This window comes from Cervus elaphus, chromosome 33 (assembly GCF_910594005.1).
Source record: "Cervus elaphus chromosome 33, mCerEla1.1, whole genome shotgun sequence".
NCBI lineage: Eukaryota > Metazoa > Chordata > Mammalia > Artiodactyla > Cervidae > Cervus > Cervus elaphus.
This window is the reverse complement of record NC_057847.1, coordinates 12,149,671-12,175,297: the sequence shown is the minus strand read 5'-3', so window position 1 is coordinate 12,175,297 and position 25,627 is coordinate 12,149,671. Positions and strand designations below refer to the sequence as shown.

Sequence of the window (25,627 nt, the reverse complement as noted above, 5' to 3'; positions counted from 1 at the left end):
TCAGTTTTGGAAAGTTATACTTTTCTAAGAATTTGTCCATTTCATCCATGTTGTCCATTTTATTGGCATAGAGCTGCTGGTAGTAGTCTCTTATGATCCTTTGTATTTCTGTGTTGTCTGTTGTGCTCTCTCCATTTTCATTTCTAATTTTGTTAATTTGGTTCTTCTCTCTTTGTTTCTTAATGAGTCTTGCTAATGTTTTGTCAATTTTGTTTATTTTTTCAAAAAACCAGCTTTTAGCTTTGTTGATTTATCCTATGTTCTCTTTAGTTTCTATTGCATTTATTTCTGCCTTAATTTTTAAGATTTCTTTCCTTCTGCTAACCCTGGGGTTCTTCATTTCTTCCTTCTCTAATTGCTTTAGGTGTAGAGTTAGGTTATTTATTTGGGTTTTTTCTTGTTTCTTGATGTAAGCCTGTAATGCTATGAACCTTCCCCTTAGCACTGCTTTTACAGTGTCCCATAGGTTTTGGGTTGTTGTGTTTTCATTTTCATTCATTTCTATACATATTTTGATTTCTTTTTTGATTTCTTCTATGATTTGTTGATTATTCAGAAGCGTGTTATTTAGCCTCCAGGTGTTTGAATTTTTAACAATTTTTTTCCTGTAATTGAGATCTAATCTTACTGCACTGTGGTCAGAAAAGATGACTGGAATGATTTCAATTTTTTTGAATTTTCCAAGACTAGATTTATGGCCCAGGATGTGATCTATTCTGGAGAAGGTTCCGTGTGCACTTGAGAAAAAGGTGAAGTTGCTTGTTTTGGGGTGAAATGTCCTATAGATATCAATTAGGTCTAGCTGGTCCATTGTGTCATTTAAAGTTTGTGTTTCCTTGTTAATTTTCTGTTTAGTTGATCTATCCATAGTTGTGAGTGGGGTATTAAAGTCTCCCACTATTATTGTGTTACTATTAATTTCCTCTTTCATACTCGTTAGTGTTTGCCGTACATATTGCGGTGCTCCTATGTTGGGTGCATATATATTTATAATTGTTATATCTTCTTCTTGGATTGATCCTTTGATCATTATGTAGTGTCCTTCTTTGTCTCTTTTCACAGCTTTTATTTGAAAGTCTATTTTATCTGATATGAGTATTGCGACTCCTGCTTTCTTTTGGTCTCCATTTGCATGAAATATTTTTTTCCAGCCCTTCAGTTTTAGTCTGTATGTGTCTCTTGTTTTGAGGTGGGTCTCTTGTAGACAGCATATATGGGGGTCTTGTTTTTGTATCCATTCAGCCAATCTTTGTCTTTTGGTTGGGGCATTCAACCCATTTACATTTAAGGTAATTATTGATAGGTGTGGTCCCGTTGCCATTTACTTTGTTGTTTTGGGTTCACGTTTATACAACCTTTCTGCATTTCCTGTCTAGAGAAGATCCTTTAGCATTTGTTGAAGAGCTGGTTTGGTAGTGCTGAATTCTCTCAGCTTTTGCTTATCTGTAAAGCTTTTGAGTTCTCCTTCATATCTGAATGAGATCCTTGCTGGATACAGTAATCTAGGTTGTAGGTTATTCTCTTTCATTACTTTCAGGACGTCCTGCCATTCCTTTCTGGCCTGGAGGGTTTCTATTGATAGATCAGCTGTTATCCCTATGGGAATCCCTTTGTGTGTTATTTGTTGTTTTTCCCTTGCTGCTTTTAATATTTGTTCTTTGTGTTTGATCTTTGTTAGTTTGATTAATATGTGTCTTGAGGTGTCTCGCCTTGGGTTTATCCTGTTTGGGACTCTCTGGGTTTCTTGGACTTGGGTGGCTATTTCCTTCCCCATTTTAGGGAAGTTTTCAGCTATTATCTCCTCGAGTATTTTCTCATGGCCTTTCTTTTTGTCTTCTTCTTCTGGGACTCCTATGATTCGAATGTTGGGGCGTTTCACATTGTCCCAGAGGTCCCTGAGGTTGTCCTCATTTCTTTTGATCCTTTTTTCTTTTCTCCTCTCTGCTTCATTTATTTCCACCATTTTATCTTCTACCTCACTTATCCTATCTTCTGCCTCCGTTATTCTACTCTTGGTTCCCTCCAAAGTGTTTTTGATCTCATTCATTGCATTGTTCATTTTTAATTGACTCTTTTTTATTTCTTGTAGGTCTTTATTAAACAATTCTTGTATCTTTTCAATCTTTGTCTCCAGGCTATTTATCTGTAACTCCATTTTGTTTTCAAGATTTTGGATCATTTTTATTATCATTATTCTAAATTCTTTTTCAGGTAGATTCCCTATCTCCTCCTCTTTTGTTTGACTTGGTGGGCATTTTTCATGTTCCTTTACCTCTTGGGTATTTCTTTGCCTTTTCATCTTGTTTAGATTGCTGTGTCTGGAGTGGACTTTCTGTATTCTGGAGGTCTGTGGTTCCTTTTTATTGTGGAGGATTTACCCAGTGGGTGGGGTTAGACGATTGGCTTGTCAAGGTTTCCCGGCGATTGGCTTGTCAAGGTTTCCCGGTTAGGGAAGCTTGCGTCAGTGTACTGGTGGGTGGAACTTGATTTCTTCTCTTTGGAGAGCAATGGAGTGCCCAGTAATGAGTTTTGAGATGGGTCTATGTGTTAGGTGTGACCTTGGGCAGCCTGTATGTTGACATTCGGGGCTATGTTCCTGTGTTGCTGGAGAATTTGCGTGGTATGTCTTGCTCTAAAACTTATTAGCTCTTGGGTGGTGGTTGGTTTCAGTGTAGGTATGGAGGCTTTTGGACGGTCACTTATTACTTAAAGTTCCATGTAGTCAGGAGTTTTCTGGTGTTCTCAGGTTTTGGGCTTAAGTCTCCTGCCTCTGGATTTCAGTTTTATTCTTCCTGTAGTCTCGGGACTTCTCCAACTATACAGCACTGATAATAAAACTTCTAGGTTAATGGCGAAAAGATTCTCCCCCGTTAGGGACACCCAGAGAGGTTCACAGAGTTACATGAACAGGAGAAAAGGGAGGAGGGAGATAGAGATGAGCAGGAGGAGAAAAAGGGGGACTCAAGAGGAGAGAGACAGATCTACGCAGCTGTCTGTTCCCAGAGTGTTCTCCGTATCTCAGACACCTACAAGGATTCACAGAATTGGATTGGGAAGAGAAGGGGAAAGGAGGAAATAGAGGTGTTCTGAGGTAGAAAACAGAGAGTCAAGATTGGGAGAGAATAATCTTCGGTTTAAAGATAGGGCTTCTCTTTTTTTTTTTTTTTGGTAAGGTTATAGTGTAGTGAAAATGAAAATGAAGAGTAGTAGAGGAGTACTAGAGGACTTTAAAAGAAATAAGAGAAAAAGAAAAATAGAAAATAAAAGAGAAAACGGAAAGAAAAAAAAAGAAGAAAAAAAAGAAAAAGAAAAAAAAGAGAAAAAAATAACAAAAAAAAAGAAAGAAAGAAAAAAAATTTTTTTTTCCCCTAATTAAAAAAATCGTAAAAATCTATGAAAATGAAAGTTAAGGAGTAATGGGGGAGTAATAGGGAATTTTAAAGGAAAATAAAAGAGAAAAAATAAAAAAGAAAAAATATAAAAAGAAAAAAAAATTTTTTTTTTTTTCCTTACTTAGAAAAAAAAAAAAGTAAAAATATATCTAGGAATTTCTCTGGAGCTGTTGTGGTCAGTGTGGGTTCGGCTCAGTTTCAGATAGCTCCTCGTTCCAGCTTACACTTCTCGATATCTACAGGGCCCTTCTGGTGAAGTCAGTGTTTCCTAGAGGGATTTTAATCTGTTGCACCAGTCCCTTCTGAAGCGGTTCCCTTTGTTTATTTGGCTTCTGTTTGCCGGTCTCTTCAGAGCCTCATTTCCGCCCTGACACAGGCAGGCGGAGGTGGACTCTTATTCATGTAGCTAGTTCCGTTGCGCTGCTGGGAGGGGCTGACGCTGCGGGGAGGGGCTGGCGCTGCGGGGCGGGGCTGACGCTGCGGGGAGGGGCTGGCCCTGTGGGGAGGGCTTGCGCTGCCGGGAGGGGCTGACGCTGCTTTCTCCGTTTGCGCTGCTCAGGCTCCCGACTGTTCTATGTGGAGCGCGCCCCGCGCTGCGCTAGGTTCCAGCCCTCGGGTGTTACACAAAAGCGCGGAAGGAAAAGCTGCGCCTGCTCTCTGTGCCTTCCCCGTCAGAGCGGTCCAGGCAGCCAGGGGCTTGATGGGCGCGCTATCCCCAGGTGTGGCGCACTCACTCCCTTCCGCGGACCCAATCTCAGTTTCCGCTGGCGCCAGTCGGGTGCGCGCGCCTTCCGCCCTCTGCGTCCCCAGCCCCAGTCCCCGCCCGCGCCGGTCGGGTGCCTGCGCCCTGTGTCTCACCGCGACCTTCCCCTACCCCCTGCCTCCTGCCTCCGACCTTCCCCTCCCCCCTGCCTCCGGCGGGGCTGGGCCGGTCCGCAGCCTGCGAGCTCTTCTCGGGACTTTCTCCGTCCCTTTGTTCTGCGAACCGCCGGCAGTGTGTTCCGGCCGGTTAATTTTCTCTCTCTCTTTTGGTCTCCCACAGTTCAAGTTGGCACCTCACAGAAGCTCCCTCCGATTGTCCTCAGGGCACTCAGGCCCGGGCCCTAGCCCAAGCAAGGCCGCCTAAGACTCCCTTCCCGGGACAGGTCTCCGTCCTTAGCTCTTTTGTCTCACTTTTTATCTTTTATATTTTGTCCTACCTCCTTTCGAAGACAATGGTCTGCTTTTCTGGGCGCCTGATGACCTCAGCTAGCGATCAGAAGTTGTTTTGTGAAGTTTGCTCTGCATTCAGTTATTCTTTTGATTAATTTGTAGGAGAGAAAGTGGTCTCCCCGTCCTACTCCTCCGCCATCTTGGCTCCTCCCCGAGTAGTGTTTTTCTTATGTGTTTTCTTATTATGTTTATTCTTACCCATTGTCCTTCAGGATATTTCAGAATATGGTTTATAAACATCTAAAAAATTTAAAAAGACCTTGCAATTAAAATAGTTTGCATAAAAGGGGTTGTTCAACATTCCTTTATTTAAGCTTTGCTATTTTATGTTTTTATAGGATATAAAGTGTGATTGAACTGAACATCAGTTTGGTTGAGCTTCATCATGAACCGTGCTTTTAGCAGAAAGAAAGGTAAGTGTACCCATTTATAGAACCTGGGAGTCAATTCAATATTATTGGGAAAATCAAGCAGAGATGTTAAGAAATCCCTTTTTCTGATTATCAAACCATGTGACTTCAGAATGAAGTTAGAATAGAACAGAAACCTGCAGACATTGCTAATTAACCTTCTTTGGTTATCAGCCTAATGAAAGAGTGGAGTTGTTTAATATATTTAGTCCAGAAAACATGACAATATGTTCTCTGGAAGTTTTATTCTGTGATGTGAAATTGCAAAAAATAGTGATCTGACTTAAAAAGTTGGTCCTAACTTCACTTTTCATCATGTAGTGCTAAATTTCCTGAGCTTACATAGGTTATAGTGATTTAAATTAACTTATGTGTAGGTGTGTGTTTGCACGTACACTTCACTTATTGTTGAAAACTGTATAGGATTGACAATAAGTGAATTGGTAGCAATGAGACCAAAATAAATTTGTTACTAGTTTTAAAGTAGAAATTTAAAGCAAGTTTAAATATATCATAATTATCAGTACAGGAATGAAAGAAACAGCTGTTGTTGTGTTAGTCGCTCAGTCGTGCCTGACTCTTTGCGACCCCATGAACTGCAACCCACCAGGCTCCTCTGTCCATGAGATTTTCCAGGCAAGGATACTGGAGTGGGTTGCCATTTCCTTCTCCATGTTATTTCTTAAAGTGCAGGAAAACATGGCATTTGACAAAATATTTCATGATACATTTATAGGAAAGATAGAAAAATTTGATAGTTTTGTCTAGTTCAGTAGAGTTAAAAAATGTATCTTGCCATTCTAGAAGGAGTTCTTTGGTGGTGGGCACTGGGCTCTTTCCTGTTTAACATACTATAAATGAAGTGGGAGAGAATACTTAAATAATGCTACTCAAGTTCTTAGGGGACTGAAAGTGGGAAGAGATAACAGATGTGGTAGGATTGTAGGTATGTGGGGAGAAAATGATGAGTTAATTCATAATCTACACTATACAGTTAATAAGATACTGTTAATTGCCAAACATGGGTTCAGAAAATACAACACTTCTGTACTTATTTCTATATTGTTATTATTTAGAAAATGCAGTTAATTGCTGTGTAGGTAAAACATGGCTAAACTTTGCTGTGTAGGTAAAATATGTAGGTAAAACATGCATAGGTAAAAAATAAAGTCAAGATTCCAGTTCATTTTCTAATGAATGAATAATGAACTATCTTGAACCAGGAAATAGATCATTCCATTCTCCTCCATGTCCTCAGGCAGTGGGTTCTTGCATTAAGGGACTGACACATTGTAACATGCCTGGTTGAAAAAGGCTAGGATGACTTCAATGCTGATTACAGGTGGAAGCATGGCTGAGAACCCATGGTATGGTCTTGCAATGTTTGAAGACCTTTTAATGTTTGAATGCTGTCATTGGGTTATGGAACAAAGTTTAATAAAGATTGGTGTAAATCATAATGTCATAGATTAAACATAGGAAAAAAATTCCAACAAAATTTTGCCAAAATATAATGGAATTATTCAAAGTATTTTTGTTTTCTTTTCTGAAATGAGAGGTGTTCAAACATTTGGATATGGTTCAGAGGATTAATATATTCAGTAGAGATTAGGTAATGTGAAGAACTTTCAGGCACTTTTCAACCCTAGAAAACTAAGAATTTATTATTTTACTTATTTTTCAGAATAAGGGTAAGGCAAATGACACTTAATGTGTTTTGTAGCTTGCTTCCGATTTAAAACATATACCAAAAATAAACTCACATTTCTTTTTATTCCCTTTACCTAGTAGAATATCTGGAAATAATTCTCTGAAATATGGAAGTATTTTTAATAAAGTAATAAAAAACCTTACATCACAACTTATCGCTTTAAACATACTATCATATTTTTTAAAGATACTTCTAGAGCTTCGATTTTTTTCTAATTTACTCTTTATCTGAAGGTAATTTGGAGTGATTTTTAGTTGAGAAATCCCAAGAGTTGAATAGTAAGATGAGTAAACAGTGATTGTATATTTGTCTTACTTGAAGACAGTAGGAGTACAACTATAAGGAAAATTATTGATAGAGAATAAAGAAGCAGAAGCACTTGTTATTTTCTGTTTTGTTTCATTTTCTTTAAATTTCTTTTGACTCCTCTTATTTTGCAAGTCTAATGATTAAATATCCTTATCAGTAAATTATTGATCAGTATTTCACTCGAATTCAGTTGGAACTCGGTGCAGAAATTCTACCTTAAGTTCACCAGTCACTTCAAATGCTTTCATTTAATATGGTTGTTAAAGAAAACTTCTTGGAGCCTGTGCTCCAATTTCAACCAATAGCACTATCTGTTGAATTTTAATTTGAGATGCAGAACTGGAATTTTATGAGCAAATTCATACATCTTGACCATTGGGAACTGTAATTATAGTTCTAGAAAACATGTAAGTCAAGTCATCTTTCCAATAACTAGTATCAACATATACTTCACTGTACTCGAAACAAAGAAAGATTGTCTTCTATCATTAAAAACTTATTTCATGTATCCAATTTTCTCAGTTATTACATGCAAACTTACTAAGTCATCTTGGCTCTCAGAAACCCAAGGAAAAGAGATTGTTATCTTAAACTTAAACATAATTTTCTTTTCTTTTTATTAAATCTTCCAATTAGTAATTTGTCTGGTATTCTTTGAATTGGCCAGGCATTTCACTGATTCTCTTTTCAAATGCTTTAATGGTTATTAGAATGGGTTTCCCAGGTGGCACTGGTAGCAAAGAACCAGCCCGCCAAAGCATGAGACTTTAGAGACATAGCTTCAGTCCCTGGGTCACTGGGTTCGATCCCTCAGTTGGGAAGATCCCCTGGAGGAGGGCATGGCAACCCACTCCAGTATTCTTCCCTGGAGAATTCCATGGACAGAGGAGCCTGGCAGGCTACAGTCCACAGGGTCTGAAGGAATCAGACACAACTGAAGCGAATTAGCATGCACACAGGCAGAAGTGCTCGTAGGTTCTGAAAAAATCTGAATATACTTAGAATTGCATCATTTTGGACTATTTTGAAGAGCTATGTAAAAATTATCTAACCTCATAATCATAGATAACATTTTAATAAATGTTTTATATCTTCTTTCCCTATGTTAGCTTACTTTTGTGAATTTTTAAAATCCTATGTTCTATTTATGTCAAAAATAATTTAATTTAAAAAACATAAAACATAGCACATGAATAAATGTGATTAAATAATTCAACTAGTTATACTTTGTGTTCTTTAACATATGAGTTGATATACTGATGAGTAGGTATAATTGTAGTACAAAGCACTTGAAATTTCAATAATATTTAAATATAATTCAGTAATTTTCTTTTCATGAAAAATTGTATTCAGATATATCCATTCATCCATCAATACTTAGTTTTAAATTTAATATATTCAAAATAGGTGCTTTCACTTTGTTAAGCTCTTATGATAATGAGAACAATGATGTTTCTTGCACCTTTCTAGATGAACTCTAAATCTAAATACATTTTGAACACCAGATTCATTGGTTTGTTGCTGCTGCTAAGTCACTTCAGTCATGTCCGACTCTGTGCGACCCCATAGATGGCAGCCCACCAGGCTCCTCCATCCCTGGGATTCTCCAGGCAAGAATACTGGAGTGGGTTGCCATTTCCTTCTCCAAAAGTGGTTTGACACCTGTCAAATATTTTGAAATGCTGACATTTACTTTTATGTGAATTCTCACTATTAAGTTAGAGATTATATTTTATAATTTTAAGAAAGGAACACATTCTAGTGTCTATGTTCCTATTTCTTCACCAATTCTCTGTATCTAATATCTTCTGTGGGTCCATAAAATGACCAAAGACCATCATCTATACCCTCTCTTCAAGGTCAGCCACATCTATTTAAGTTAGCATATAGGTTTGTTCTTTTTTTTTTTGCCAAAGTATAAATTAGAATGACATTAACGACTCCTTTTTGGAAACCCTTCAGGTTTAGTAAGTGCACTACCTATACAAGAGGTATGAAATGAACACCCATTAAATTGTCTGCACTTGGTGTGTGGGTGTAGATCTTTTGTCATTGTAGCAACTGCAGCTTATCTGGTGGTAATTTAATATTGTGATTATTTCAGTCTGTCACCAGTAACAATTGGATATACCCACCCTCTTTTTAGGTTACTGCAGTATGAGACTATAACAAAGGCAGTATCATTGGTTTTCAAATAATTGTGTCTTATAGGAAAAAGCAATTACCTCTCTGCCTCAGGATTGGAATGAACCATCATATTCAAAGTTTAGTTAGACTTTACATCCTCCTGAGCTATCTTTAGTGTCTTGGAAAAAGAGACATGAAAGTAATTGTGTTAAGGGGTAAAAAAGGAAATTAGATATATTTTTAGGTTTCCTGAAGGCAAGTCTTTGGTGTTTTTATTACTTTGATGTATACTATTGTGATTATTTATTTTAATATGCAAGTGCACGACTATTTTCCACATCTGAGTATAAATTATTCTTGAATTAGTCATATCACTATTCAGTACGGATCATAAAATCTTAAAGTCATAAAATTGTTAAAATGAAAATCCATACAAGAAATAGTTTTATATGTCAATGTCTGTATATAATGCTGTTTTTTGAAGCCTAGGATGTATTGCTTCTCAGGATATTTCACCCAAGTGCAGTTGTCACGTGTCCACTTCAGCAGTCAGAAATAGCCCTAAATTGCACCATGAGCACAGGATTTTATAGATCCCTCATGGTTTTGTCTTCAAATTTTTTTGAATGTTGCATTGTAACCCATAAACATGTTTCATATATAATGCAGTATCCTTTAAATGGTTTAAAATAATTAAAATCCCAGAAATGTATGCCATTTTCTCTGTCTTCACATTCCCCCAGTTTGATAACATATTAATGGTATTGAACTTGTTTCTGTTACCATCCTTTTTAAATGTTCTTAATTGAATGTTAAAAATGCTTTGTTAGTAACCTGATTTTTATTTTATATACTTATGTATATACTTATGTATATTTTTCATGGTAAAAATATGTCTTTAATTTTATTCTATTTATAGTACTGATTCTAAATTTTTGAATTCCCATAAGGAGTAAAATACTCACAAAAATCCACTTAAGAAGATAATATATTTGAAGACTGAGAAGTTTTACTACAGACAATTGCAGTTTGTAAAAAAAAACAAACAGACAAATTTGATTTGTGTAAACATTAACATGTTTTGCTTTTTTCCTGCTTATATGTTCCACAAAATGTTTTGGAAGATATGTGGAATATATAAATCAAATTCAAAAATTGAATGAAAAATTTATTTTCTATTATTGTTAATAATGTATAATACAAATTACTTTCAATATCTTCTATTCTTTTAGTTACTTTTATTTCTACTATTCTACTATGCTCAATTGCCCAGTTGTGTTCAACTCTTTGTAACCCATTGACAACACCCTGCCAGTCTCCTCTGTCCATGGAATTTTTCAAACAAGAATACTAGAGTGGTTGCCAGTTCCTCCTTCAGGGGGATCTTCCCCCTCCAGGGATCAAACCCGTGTCTCCTGCATTGGCAAGGTGGATTCTTTACTGCTGTGCCACCTGGGAAGCTTCATTATTCTACTACATTAATTTGAATCATGTAATGATTTCAAATTACTGCATTTAAGATTATTTATATCTGAAACACCTGATAGTTGACACTCAAGCAATGTTTCTCTAAATCGAGACTAAAAAACTATCGTAATATTAATTTTTCAGTGAATTTAGTAGATTGATTTATTTCAGTTTTGTATAAATGTAGTTGTTAGTCTAATGTTAAAATGTCCCCTTACAAATTGTCAATTTTTGATACTAAAGAATAGTAGTCATGAGTAAAGAGCAGATTGCTATTTATTGTAAAAGTAATTAGCAAAAATAACCTATAATTCATGAGACTATCAAGTGAAAGAAAGAAAAACATAGTTATTCACATGATTGATGTAATTACTCATAGCCCAACTGGTTTTTAAAAATATATTCTTTAAAAAATTCAGAACTGTTTTATTATTTGAAAACTTATAAAAGGAAAAGATTTTTAAGTTAAGGAGAAAATCTTATAATTACTTTGTGGTTATATTGTTCTTATATCTGACTAGCTATTCTTTTTCACTTTAGCAAAACTGTCTTAGAATTAGGAGTGTACCCACCCGTATCAGACTCTATAAATGCTAATGCATGAATATGACATCATTAGAGCCCATGTTTTAATTTAACATTGTGTATTCTTCATTGCAGACAAAACATGGATGCATACTCCTGAGGCTTTATCAAAACATTACATTCCCTATAATGCAAAGGTAAAATAGTTCATATGGTATTACTGAATATTATTTTGCTATAGTATTATTGCTAGTTTATGACTGATCTTAGAAAGATTGTTTATGCTTTGATATTTCTTAGTAGATAATCCCTGAAAAATCTTTGCATAAATAAAGTAATTTTGTAGCATATAATAAGGGAAGTTGTTTTACTTCCTAAATAAGTATTCTTTTTATAATTTCTGTTTAAGTCATGAGTGTATTTTCTTCAAATGACTTTGGCTGTTGTTAAAATTATTTGCAGTATCATGGACTTAAGAAACAAAACAACAAATAAATTAGTTTCCTTTAAAAATACTTAATGTTTCATTACACAGACAAATACAAAACTAGTCTGGAAATGAGCTTCAATTTTAATGAATGCAATTATAACACACAAAGAAGAGAGACAAACAAAGCTTAAACTATTAAGAAAACACAGGAAAAGTGCATATTTTGTATGAATCTTTTGTTCAAGTCCTGCATTTTAATAGAGAAATAGAAGCAATCCATACTCCATGTGTCCAAAGATTTGATTCACTGCTGTTGTTGGAAGACTGTCCAAATGAATGAATGCCATTTACAGAAGGGTCTTTAAAGAAAGGTGTTATTTTATAATTAATGAACACTAAACACAGAGTAGATTTCAGAGAAGTCTGTTTAAATTTGGAAGAGACAGAAGAGAATTTTAAAGAGTTGTATTTGGGAATAAGAGAGTGGGCCAAACTTAAGCAACTTCAGAAATGGCAGGGGAGGAGATAGAAAATGGTAAAATTATTATTATGAACAGTGAACAGTGGATTAGTGTGATATAAAGAGATTAGTTATGAAGAATTATTTCAGGAAAAGATTTTCTAAAAAATTATTGAATGGAGAGCTCTCTGGGAAACCTCTAGAGCACTGGTCTGAGTCTGAATCAGCAGGAAGCAGCATTTAAAAGGCCATCTAGAAGAAATTCTTCTAGAGGGTTGCTCAGCAGTGAGCTTTCTAGCGTGCAGCAACTACATGTTTTCTGCCTGACTGTGCAGCAAAGAAAATACTCAAAAATGCTTTCTCTGTAAAATTAACATACTGGAAATCACTACGATGCTCATGAATTCCCCTGTAAAGTTAACATGCGGATTGATTGCCATGAATTAGCATGAAAAGTTTACTTAATAGCTTAAGAGGAAAAAAAACAAAGTTAATATTACCCGTCTCTTCCACAGATATTCCTCATGTTACCTATTGATACACTGCATGAAATCTTCATAGAAAAAAATTTAATGAAGAAAACCACTATAACTTTAAAGCCCATGCCCAGTTTTTTCTGTTATCAATCATAATAGAATTATATCCTTCATGTGAAACTACCAGACATTATTCACTTTTATAAACGATTGAAGTACCTCATTTTAAAAACTTGTTTATAAAGGATTGAAAAAAGTTTACTGTAATTAGAACTATCATTAACTCTTTGAATTAATGAGACAGCGGCCATCCGCTTGTCTCCATGGCTACGTTGCCTGTGCTGGTTCACGGGCCCATGATGACTGTAAGACACCCCACAGAGAGCAGAGGGCCCGGCAGCGTCGGCCGCACTGGGGTCGGTCAAACGTGGAGGAGCAGGTTGCTTCCGTTCCTTCTCATGTGGTCTCCTGAGTGAGATCCTGTGGACCGAGTAGCATTAAAAATATTTGAAGAATGTTCTTTTTTTCTGAAGTCCCTTCTTTGTGGCACTTTAAAGATTGAGTGTTTAGTAGGTGTTTTTGGAAATTTTCTCTGTCTCTTCTGAGAGTATATGTCACTTGCAAAGCAAATCCATGTCCACAGAAAATACCTTGGGGCAACAGAAGTAAAAACCAGAATCTATAACCAGATTGCCTTGGTTTAATCTTGACTCCAACACTGACTAGCTGTGTAGTTTGGGGCAAATTATCTAACCTTAGCCTATGGTTATTAATCTGTAAATAGGGATAAGAGTAATTTCTCAATTAGGATTGTTATAGATATAAAGGTGTTACATGAAGTCTTAAAACAGTATCTGGAATAAAATAACTACTACTTGTAAATGTTAGCAATCATTAGTTTATCTTTTGTAATTTTTCACTGGCTTTACCAAAGTGCCTGTCTCACTCTAGTTATTCAATATGCATGTATTTTATGAATCGATGCATAATAACATATCCAAGATAATAACAAAATTGTTACATTTCATTGACTCTCAAAATATGCCAAGTGCTGTTCTGGTGTGTTTTTACATGATTTAGTATTTATTTGAACCAATATAGTGATTATTAATGTTATCATCACTTCACAAAAGAGAAAACTAAGGATGAAAGTTTAAATATTATGCCTATTGTCACAGGGCTTCTCAGGGGACTCAGTTGTAGAGAATCCACCTGCTAAGGCAGGAGACACGGGTTTGATACCTGGGTCAGGAAGATCCCTTGGAGAAGGAAATGGCAACCCACTCCAGTATTCAAGCCTGGGAAATCCCATGGACAGAAGAGCCTAGCAGGCTACAGTCCATGTTGTTTCGAAAGGGTCAGACATGACTCAGATGAAATAACAACAAAAACAAAAGAATTGTCGCAAACTTAGTAAGACAGAGCCAGGCTTAAAAAACTGAAGTCAGTGTAACTTCAGAGATTGGCTGCTTTTTCTGTATGTCATCCGTCTGTTCAGTTGCTCAGTTGTGTCCAACTCTTTACCACCCCATGGACTGTAGCACACCAGGCTTCCCTGTCCATCACCAACTCTCAGAGCTTACTCAAACTCATGTCCATTAGGTGGGTGATGGCATCCAACCATCTCATCCTCTGTCATCCCCTTCTCCTCCTGCCTTCAATCTTGTCCACCATCAGGGTCTTTTCCAATGAGTCAGTTTTTCACATCAAGTGGGCAAAGTATTAGAGCTTCAGCTTCAGCATCAGTCCTTCCAATGAATATTCAGGATTAATACCTTTAGGATTGACTGGTTTGATCTCCTTGCTGTCTTCTTCAACACCACAGTTCAAAAGCATCAATTATTGGGTGTTCAGCTTTCTTTATAATCCAACTCTCACATCCACACGTGACTCCTGGAAAAACCATAGCTTTGACTAGACCTTTGTCGGCAAAGTAATTCCTCTGCTTTTTAATGTGCTTCCTAGGTTGGTCATAGCTTTTCTTCCAAGGAGCAAGTGTCTTTTAACTTCATGGTGGCTTCAATCACCATCTGCAGTGATTTTGGAACCCAGAAAAATAAAGTCAGCCACTGTTTCCACTGTTTCCCCATCTATTTGCCATGAAGTGATGGGACCGGATGCCATAATCTTAGTTTTCTGAATGAAGCCAACTTTTTCACTCCCCTCTTTCACGTTCATCAAGAAGCTTTTTAGTTCTTCTTTGCTTTTGGCCCTAAGGGTGGTGTTATCTGCATCTGAGGTTATTGATATTTCTCCTAGGAATCTTGATTCCAGTTTGTACTTCATCCAGTCTGGCATTTCACATGATATACTCTGTATATAAGTTAAATAAGCAGGGTGATAATATACAGCCTTGATGTACTCCTTTCCCAGTTTGGAACCAGTCTGTTGTTCCATGTCTGGTTCTTACTGTTGTTTCTTGACCTGCATAAAGATTTCTCCAGATGCAGGTGAGGTGGTCTAGTATTCTCATCTCTTTAAGAACTTTCCACAGTTTGTTGTGATCCACACAGTCAAAGGCTTTAGCATAGTAAGTGTAGCAGAAGTAGATGTTTTTTGGAACTCTCTTGCTTTCTCTATGATCCAACGGATGTTGGCAATTTGATCTTTGTTTCCTCTACCTTTTCCAGATCCAGATTGAACATCTGGAAGCTCTCAGTTCATGTACTCTTGAAGCCTCACTTGAAGAATTTTGAGCATTAATTTTGAACATTAATTTGCTAGTGTGTGAGATGAGTGCAACTGTGAGGTAGTTTGAGCATTCTTTGGTATTGCCTTTCTTTGGGATTGGAATGTACCTCATAACACTTCATTATTCATTAGTTCATTAAATGACTTGTATGTATAAGGCACTATTGCTAAAACTTGACTGAATGTTGGTGAAGTTTCAGAGCTATGTGACATAGCCGATATATTCTTATGGAGCTTAATGTCATGGGGAAATATCTTTTTAAAAAACTCACATAAAAGGCAATCTTGTTCTTTCCCATTCAAGTCACGCTTAATAGAGTGCTATGGAGATTCGTATAGTGGTAGTCATTCCTGTTTTATGTAAGGAGGAGTGAGTTAGGTTTTCCAAGGGTCAAAAAAAGAGTGGAATGACCATTTCAAGCTGAGACATCTGGAGGAGGATGAACTCTGTCAAGAGGGCCTAAAGCCATCAAAATGACAAGAGTTGGGCTGGGCATAAAATAATAACACTGGTAAAGTACTTTGTCAGCCAAGGTTCCAACTAAAACACAGAACTAGTGGAATGGACCACCACCACTGCCTCCTCCACCCACCCTCCCCACCACACACACACATAAACACATTTATTTCAAGATATGGGCTACACAATTGGGGATAGGGTTCTGGCCAGCCAGGCATCTGCAATCCATAATGAAGACCGTCAGAAAGCACTGGCTGAAAACTGCTGGGCAGGAACTGACGCCTATCACAGGTAGAATTTCTCATTCCCCAGGAACATAGCAGGGCAGTTAGGCTCTGTTAAGACCTTTAAATTGATTGTATCAAGCCCAACCAGTTTATCCAGAATGAGTTCCTTTACATAAAGTCAATGATTATAGATGTTATTTGTATCTACAAAATAAAGAAAGTGACAGTTGCTCAGTCATGTCCGACTCTTTGTGACCCCATGGACTTGGAGTCCCTGGAGTTCTCCAGGCCAGAATACTGGAGTGGGTAGCCATTCCCTTCCCTGGGGCATCTTCCCAACCCAGGGATTGAACCCAGGTCTCCCACATTGCAGGCAGATTCTTTACAAGATAAGCTGCCAGAGAAGCATGATATACAAAATAACTTGATGGCAACTCCTAGACTAGTATTTAATTGAACAACTGGATAGTATAACCTGGTAAAGTTAACGCATAACACTGACCATCAGAAGTAATGTCCACTAATGATGGACAAGGCCTTACAGATGAGTTGAGAAAGCTTTCAATGGTAAGAGAAGCATTTTGTATAGTGAACTAATCAAATAGGAGTTTAGGAATATAAATCTATGGGGATCTGAAAGTTTATTTGGATCGAGAGAGAAAGGATGACATTAAACTTCTTATAAAGTTACTTTAATGGTACAAGCGAATATTTCCAAGTTTATATAGAGTAGTAGATCAGCATATAGTGGAAAATAAAGATGTGCTAAATATTCCTGGGAGAGAATTGATGCAACCAAGGAATAATTTGTTTATGGGGAAGACAAAAATATATATCTTGATTCTCTCTGAGAGAATGATCATATCGCTAAAAGATTCCTATCACTTCGTTTTTGGCAACCACTGGTTACAAATTAATCTGATAAATTTAGCAGAGCTGTTTAAGAATTACAATTCTTCCTGGGGAAATATGTAATAACATTTAAATGTTTTAAGTTTGAAAGTAATATTCTACTTTTATATTCTAATTCCTTTAGTTTCTTTTGTAGGAACGTATTTTAGTTCCACATTCTTTCATTTTATCTAATATTGTATAGCAAATACTCATTTAATATTCACAGTATACCTATTTCAGATCACATAAAGATATAAAATATAGTCGTTGCTTTCAAAAGTTTTTTTTTTTTAATGTAGCATTCATTAGTCTCCTTTTGTTGTTTTTGTTGTTGTTTTTATGAGCAGTGACAGCATTAATACTAATCATTGGGAATTCTACATATTTCCTATGTACCCTGTAGTGGTGTTTCTCAAACTGAACATTATGTTCTGTGAAAAAAAATTGGGTCATAAAATCAATGCAGTGGGTCATTATAGGTATGCAATTAAAGATGAAATAGGATAAAAGAGAGAAAAAAAAAAGTTTCAGAATGCATAAGATAAACATCAATTTTCTCCAGAAAACCATGGTTCATAATCTTATTGAGAGTTTGAAAGCCACTGCCTTTAAACAGTAACGTGCCTATACGTAATACTAAAGACTTTACCAGCTTTAACTATAAATTTTGAAATAATAATGGGGAGGGGGAGTTTCTTAAGAGAACAATTAATTTTTAATAGAAGAGATGATCCACATATAAGTTTAACCACATGTCCTCATTGAATATGATGTCTTAATGTGATTTCTGAAACATGCAAATTAACATGGTATGAGTAATAGAAACATATGGTAAAGTGTAAATATAGATTCATTTGTGTATATATACGTATTCATTTGAATTGAGCTCCTAATTTATGCCAGGTTCTCACTGAGACAATAGGAATTGATTAGTGAATCAAACAGATAAGATCCCGGCTCCCTGGGACTTACATATAATAAGCAAAATAATAAGACTTTTTAAAGAGACAGCTAATAAGGAAACAATGTGTGCATTTTATTAATACAGTATTAGTGTTATTGGGGTCGCAAAAAGTCGGACACGACTGAGCAACTGAACTGAACTGAACTGAACTGAGTGTTATTTATTCAGCATACTACATATTATGTAGTAAATACTCATATAAATAATGTAGTGTTAACACACTATTTTATTTATTAATATAGCATGCCAGACTGTAGTTATTACCATGTAGAAAAGTAAAGCAAAATGTTGAGGGTTGGGAGAAGTGGGAAAGAGGGTGCTGTGTTACATGAAGTGGTCAGGGAAGGTCTCTGAAGAGGGCAGAGGCCTGTGGCTGCATTTGCAGATCAGCTATCACGGGCAAGGTAGGACCACATTTGCCTAGCCAAGTACTAGCCAGGCCCCGGATGGTGGAACTCAGTGGATTATAGAGAAGTAATAGTAACTACATGTGGAGTAGAGCAGAAAGGGCAGAGTATGTCCTACCTATAGTTCTTGAGGGATCAGACCATGCTACCCCCAAATATGCCACAGTGGCATATTGATTTGTTTAAATAAAAGTACTTTAAAAATCACAACACAGGAGGGACACTCTAACCCTCCTTTCTGTCTCCCTGAAAGCACTGAATAAATCTTTGGTGTTAAATGTAGGTCCCCCCTGCCTGCATCTGAAGGTGGAAGGGCACCCATATTACCAGAGATAGGGGACTTGGAGGGGGAGCCTGTATGCACCAACCTCGTTACTGCTTTAGTACCACAAGCCCAGATTCTGTTTAGATGCTTCACTAACCGAACACTCCGAACCCAAGTTTCCTTGTCCTGTTAGTAGCTCACAAATTTATTGTTTCTTTGTCTAAAAAAATGTGAAAGTATAAAAGCTGCGTGCTGTGGACACTTCTTAAGTCCAGTCCTATTTTTATAAGACCTCATTGTATGTGAATTAAAATATGTTTTTTTTCTCCTATTAATCTATACTGTATTAATTCTATTATTAGTCCAGTCACAAGAATTCAAGAAGGATAATTTCCACCTCTCCAGCATTAGTCACTGTAAAATTTGAGAAACACTCAATTTAAAGAGTTTTGAGAGAAAGAGTGACAAGTGAAACAAGCTTTTAACAGAAATTAGCTGTTAAGAGGCAAAGGTGAACCCACATCAGGAGTCCAGTGGAGAGGCTCATCAAGGATAGTGACTGTGGCTTGATGCTGAGTAGGAGCTGAAGGAGAAGAGTGTGGGCATCTGAGTATATTTTGAATGCAAAGCTGATAGGCTTTATAGGTGGATAGTGGATTCGCTTTCTATTGCTGTTATAACTAGAACATTTAAGTGTAAATTTAGAGGTAATTTTTGACCGCCCTTAAAGAATGCTCCAACTACCGCACAGTTGCACCCATCTCACACGCTAGTAAAGTAATGCTCAAAATTCTCCAAGCCAGGCTTCAGCAATATGTGAACCGTGAACTTCCAGATGTTTAAGCTGGTTTTAGTAAAGGCAGAGGAACCAGAGATCAAATTGCCAACATCCACAGGATCATTGAAAAAGCAAGAGAGTTCCAGAAAAACATCGATTTCTGCTTTATTGACTATGCCAAAGCCTTTGACTGTGTGGATCATAATAAACTGTACAAAATTCTTAAAGAGATGGGAATACCAGACCATGTGACTGTCTCTTGAGAAACCTGTATGCAGGTCAGGAAGCAACAGTTAGAACTGGACATGGAACAACAGACTGGTTCCAAATCAGAAAAGGAGTATGCCAAGGCTGTATATTGTCACCCTGCTTATTTAACTTATATGCAGAGTACATCATGAGAAACGCTGGGCTGGAAGAAGCACAAACTGGAATCAAGATTGTCGGGAGAAATATCAACAACCTCAGATATGCAGATAACACACCCTTATGGCAGAAAGTGAAGAGGAACTAAAAAACCTCTTGATGAAAGTGAAGGAGGAGAGTGAAGAAGTTGGCTTAAAGCTCAACATTCAGGAAACTAAGACCATGGCATCTGGTCCCATCACTTCATGGGAAATAGATGGGGAAACAGTGGAAACAGTGTCAGACTTTATTTTGGGGGGGGCTCCAAAATCACTGCAGATGGTGATTGCAGCCATGAAATTAAAAGATGCTTACTTCTTGGAAGGAAAGTTATGGCCAACCTGGATAGCATATTTGAAAGCAGAGACATTACTTTGCCAACAAAGGTCTGTCTAGTCAAGGCTATGGTTTTTCCAGTGGTCATGTATGGATATGAGAGTTGGACTGTGAAGAAAGCTGAGTGCCGAAAAATTGATGCTTTTGAACTGTGGTGTTGGAGAAGACTCTTGAGAGTCCCTTGGACAGCAAGGAGATCCAACCAGTCCGTACTAAAGGAGATCAGCCCTGGGTGTTCATTGGAAGGACTGATGTTGAAGCTGAAACTCCAATACTTTGGCCACCTCATGTAAAGAGTGGACTCATTGGAAAAGACCCTAATGCTGGGAAGGATTGGGGGCAGGAGGAGAAGGGGACCACAGAGGATGAGATGGCTGGATGGCATCACTGACTCGATGGACATGGGTTTGGGTGGACTCAGGGAGCTGGTGATGGACAGGGAGGCCTGGCGTGCTGCGATCATGGGGTTGCAAAGAGTCGGACATGACTGAGCAACTGAACTGAACTGAAGGTAGACTACGGGATTTCCCTGATGGCTAAGACAGTAAGGAATGCACCTGCAATGCAGGAGACCCAAGTTTGACCCCTGAGTCAGGAAGATCTCCTGGAGAAGAGAATGCCTACCTATTCCAGTTATTCTTGTCTGGAGAATTCCATAGACAGAGGAGCCTGGTGGACTTCAGTCCGTGGCTACAGTCATGGGGTCACAAAGGAGGACGGTAGTGTTTTCACTCCTCTCATCTTTTGGTGACACTGCTGAACTGTCCTTTCTATAAAAAGGTGAAATACTGGGAAACTTTTCATGAACTTATTATTCTGTTGGTGTGAGATAGTCATTTCTCACGTGAAGAATTGTGATATCGTTCATGAAAAACATTGACTTTTTAAAAGTTTTATTCTAAAATATATCTGTCTCCCAAAAGGATGATGTATTTATCTTTTTATGAAATTTCTAGCTTTGTCAAAGAATATAAGAATGCAATTCTATTGAGATTATACTACTTTGCACCATGTGGCAGTAAAGAGTCAGCATTCCTTGATTTTCTGCTTACTGTGTTCCAAGTTCTGAAAGTGAGTGAATCCAAAACAAATAGAAACATGGGTCTTGACCTTAAAACCTTATGACTTCCTTGGAGAGAGAGAACAGGAACATGAAACAAAAAGTTTGGAAGAAAACTGAATAAATGATGACCAACAAGTGAAATACAAAGATCAAAGAGAGGTTTTAAAAAGAAAGATTGTTACATTTCATTGATTTCTAGAAGTATCACAACTTCATATATGAAACACACATTATTTGAAACTTGGTATGTTTGACAAGAGAGAAGATTCAGCTGAGCTGTGACCCTCTAGGTCTTCCTTACTTAGTGAGTTGTGTAGTTTCTAACCAGGCTTTTTCATTCTTCACAGCCTGCTCTCTCTCAGCATTTATAGCCTGTAAGCTCTTGCTTGGCTTAAAAACAACAACAACAACAAAACCAGAGAAAAAACAACAAAGAACAAAAAATAGATGAAATCTCAAATATGACAGTGGTTACAGCCTGTGTATACTAACGCTGAGTTAGTTGAAAGCCACATCTTAAGCCACTTAAGTTTGAAACTTCTAGCTAAATGTATGCAATAGTCATTGATACAGGGAAATTAAAATCTAGATTTGTGGTATTGGTATGCCCAGATGCAGCGCAATAACTCCATCAATGCTCTCAATTTAATAGACACATGGTAGCTGCAGTGATTGGAAGAGTCACTTCTCAGTCAAACTTTTTTGTTGTTCAGTAGCTAAGCCATGTCTGAAGCCTTGTGACCCCATGGACTGCAGCATGCCAAGCTTCCCTGTCCCTCACCACTTCCAGACTTTTCTCAAACTCATGTCCATTGGGTCAGTGATGCCATCCAACCATCTCACCCACTGTTGCCCCCTCATCCTCCTGCCCTCCATCTTGACCAGCATCAGGGTCTTTTCCAGTGATTTAGCTCTTTGCATCAGGTAGCCAAAGTATTGGAGTTTCAGCTTCAGCAGCAGACCTTCCAATAAATATTCAAGGTTGATTAACTTTAGGGTTGACTGCTTTGATCACCTTGCCCTCCAAGGGACTCTCAAGAGTCTTCTCCAACACCACAATTCGGAAGCATCAATTCTTTGGTTCTCAGCCTTTTTTATGGTCCAACTCTCACATCTGTGTGTGATGATTGGAGAAACCATAGCTTTGACAATTTGGATCTTTCTGGAAAAGTGATGTCTGTGCTTTTTAATATGCTGTCTAGTTTTGTCATAGCTTTTCCTTCAAGGAGCAAGAATCTATTAATTTCATGGCTGCAGTCACCATCTGCAGTGATTTTGGACCCAAGAAAATAAAGTTTGTCACTATTTCCATTTTTTCCCATCTACAATGCCAAAGAATGCTCGCACTACCTCACAATTGCACTCATCTCACACACTAGCAAAGCCATGGTCAAGATTCTCCAGGCAAGGCTTCAACAGTACGTGAACCATGAGTTTCCAAATGTTCAAGCTAGGTTTAGAAAGGCAGAGGAACCAAATACCAAAGTGGCCACATCCGTTGGATCATCAAAAAAGCAAGAGAGTTCCAGAAAGACATCTATTTCTGCTTTATTGACTATGCCAAAGCCTTTGACTGTGTGTATCACAAAAAACTATGGAAAATTCTGGAAGAGATGGGCATACCAGACCACCTGACCTGCCTGCTGAGAAATCTGTTGCAGGTCAAGAAGCAACAGTTAGAACTGTACATGGTACAACAGACTGGTTCCAAATCAGGAAAGGAGTACATCAAGGCTGTATATTGTCACCCTGTTTATTTAACTTATATGCAGAGTACATCATGAGAAATGCTGGGCTGAATGAAGTACAAGCTGGAATCAAGATTGCCGGGAGAAATATCAATAACCTCAGATATGCAGATGACACCACCCTTATGGCAGAAAGTGAAGAAGAACTAAAGAGCCTGTTAATGAAAGTGAAGGAGGACAGTTCAAAAGTTGGGTTAAAACTCAGCATTCAGAAAACAAAGATCATGGCATCTGGTCCCATCACGTCATGGCAAATAGACTGGGAAAACAATGGAAACAGCGACAGACTATTTTTCTGGGCTCCAAAATCCCTGCAGATAGCGACTGCAGCCATTAAATTAAAGACACTTGCTCCTTGGAAGAAAAGTTATGACCATCCTAGGTAGCATATTAAAAAGCAGAGACATTGCTTTGCCAACAAACGACAGTCTAGTCAAAGCTATGGTTGTGCCAGTAGTCGTGTATGGATGTGAGAGTTGGACTATAAAGAAAGCTGAGCACTGAAGAATTGATGCTTTTGAACTGTGGTGTTGGAGAAGATTCTTGAGAGTACTTGGATAGCAAGGAGATCCAACCAGTCCATCCTAAAGGAAATGGGCCCTGAATATTCATTAGAAGGACTGATGTTGAAGCTGACACTCCAATACTGACTCATTTGCAAAGATCCTGATGCTGGGAATGATTGAAGGCAGGAGGAGAAGGGGATGACAGAGAATGAGATGGTCGGATGGCATCACCGACTCAATGGACAGGAGTTTGAGTAAGCTCCAGGAGCAGTGATGGATAGGGAAGCCTGGCGTACTGCGTTCCATGGGGTTGCAGAGTCAGACACAGCTGAGAGACTGAACTGAAATAAACTGATTTGCCATGAGTGGTTGGGACCACTTGCTATGATATTATTTTTTTGAATGTTGAGTTTTAAGCCAGCTTTTTCACTCTCTTTTCACTTTCATCAAAAGTCTCTTTAGCTGCCTCCGGACACTAGCTATCAGAATGTAAGCACAGGCTTATCAGTTATTAACTATTTGTTATGTAACTGCGGGCTTATTGATTATTGACTGTTTGAACACATAACACGTGAATGATGGGGTTATTGTAGCTGTATTTACCCTTCCTTTGTTTATGTAAGTCTCAAGGGAATTGGGGTAGTGGGTTTGGACACATGGGGTATAAAAGATTTTCACAAATGCTGGTCGGAGTCCTTGGCTAAGAGGAGACTCTGCCTTGGGCCCGCCGGCGTAATAAACTGCACTCCACTAAAAAAAAAAAAAAGTCTCTTTAGTTCCTCTTCACTTTCTACCATTAGGGTGGTATCATCTGCATATCTGAAGTTTTTGATATTTCTCTGTGCAATCTTGATCCAGCTTGTGCTTTATCCAGCCCGTCATTTCACATGATGTACTGTGCATATAAGTTAAACAAGCAGAGTGACAATATACAAGCCTTGATGTACTCGTTTCCCAATTTGAAACCAGTCCATTGTTCCATGTTTGGTTCTAACTGTTCCTTCTTGACCTGCATACAAGTTTCTCATGAGACAGGTTAGATGATCTAGTTTTCCCATCTCTTTAAGAATTTTCCACAGTTTATTGTGATCCACACTGTCAAAGGCTTTAGTGTAGTCAATGAAGTAGAAGCAGATGTTTTTCTGGAACTCTCTTGCTTTTTCTATGATTCAACGGATATTGGCAATTTGATCTCTGGTTCCTCTGCCTTTTCTAAACCCAGCTTGTACATCTGAAAGTTCTCGGTTCATGTACTGTTGAAGCCTAGCTTGAAAGATTTTGAGCATTACCTTGTTAGCATGTGAAATGCGTGCAGTTGTGTAGTAGTTTGAACATTCTTTAGCATTGCCCTTCTTTGGGACTAGAATGAAAACTGACCTTTTCCAGTCCTTTGGCCTTTGCTGTTTTCAAATTTGCTGGCATATTAAGTGCAGCACTTTCACAGCATCATCTCTTAGGATCTGAAATAGCTCAGGTGGAATTCCATCACTTCCACTAGCTTTGTTCGTAGTAATCCTTCCTAAGGCCCACTTGACTTCACACTCCAGTCAAACTATCTGGGTTCATATTTCAGCCCCCCCCCCAAGCTAATATCTGAATTATGTAACTTTTCTGTCCCTCAGTATTCTCATTTATAAAATGAAGTTAATGCCTACCTTATTGAACTATGAGGCTTAAATGAGTTAATATATTTTAAAAATCCCTTTGGTCTGTTTCTTAGGTATCAAGAGTTTATTAATATCTTTATTATAAAAAGTGTTCTGTTAACTCTGGAACTGGACTGGCTGTTATTATCTCTTGAGAATAAATTAGCCTTGCACTATTATCTGAAAAATAGCCAAGTTCTTAGAATACATCTACAAGCATGTATTCTCAGAGGTGAGAATACATCTCTAAGTTCTTAGAATACATTTTCTAATACAGATATCATGTCCTTTTTTACAAAAAATTGCATCAGAAACAATGAGAGCAGCCAGGGTATGTATAGTGGCTAACCTGAAAAGTTCAGCTGGGGAAGGAATGGCTTTTCCTGCAAGCATGGCAGGACACAGTGCTGCTGACATTGTAGGTTAATATACCAGAGAAGGCTTTGATTATTAAAGAAAATTACCCTTGTGATCATACTTTCCTGTTTTTCTGAGTTTTCAACAACTGCCTTCTGAAGCAGGATGTTAATGTGAGGATCATCTGGGTTTTCAAATCAAATTCAGAATTATAAGGAAGTCCACATCAACCTTTTAAAACTGTTACTCAGTTTTATAAGTAAGATGTTAATGAAAAGAGAATAGTAAAACATTATGTGGTCTAATGAATCATGGTAAAGGAAGGTTTTTAATACAAACTTAATCATTTTACTAATGCTTC

At 37.6% G+C, this 25,627-nt stretch overlaps 1 protein-coding gene across 3 annotated transcripts in view; it reads left to right on the top strand.

Moving 5' to 3' along the window:
* The window catches only part of GULP1 (GULP PTB domain containing engulfment adaptor 1), a 313,902-nt gene that overhangs the window by 189,586 nt on the left and 98,689 nt on the right, over window positions 1-25,627 (top strand). For all 3 annotated transcript variants that reach the window (XM_043894934.1, XM_043894936.1, XM_043894935.1), the window contains exons 3-4: window positions 4,943-5,017; window positions 11,289-11,350. In XM_043894934.1, the coding sequence (XP_043750869.1) occupies window positions 4,990-5,017; window positions 11,289-11,350 (90 nt within the window). In that variant the 5' untranslated portion in view covers window positions 4,943-4,989. The remainder of the gene's footprint in view (window positions 1-4,942; window positions 5,018-11,288; window positions 11,351-25,627) is intronic.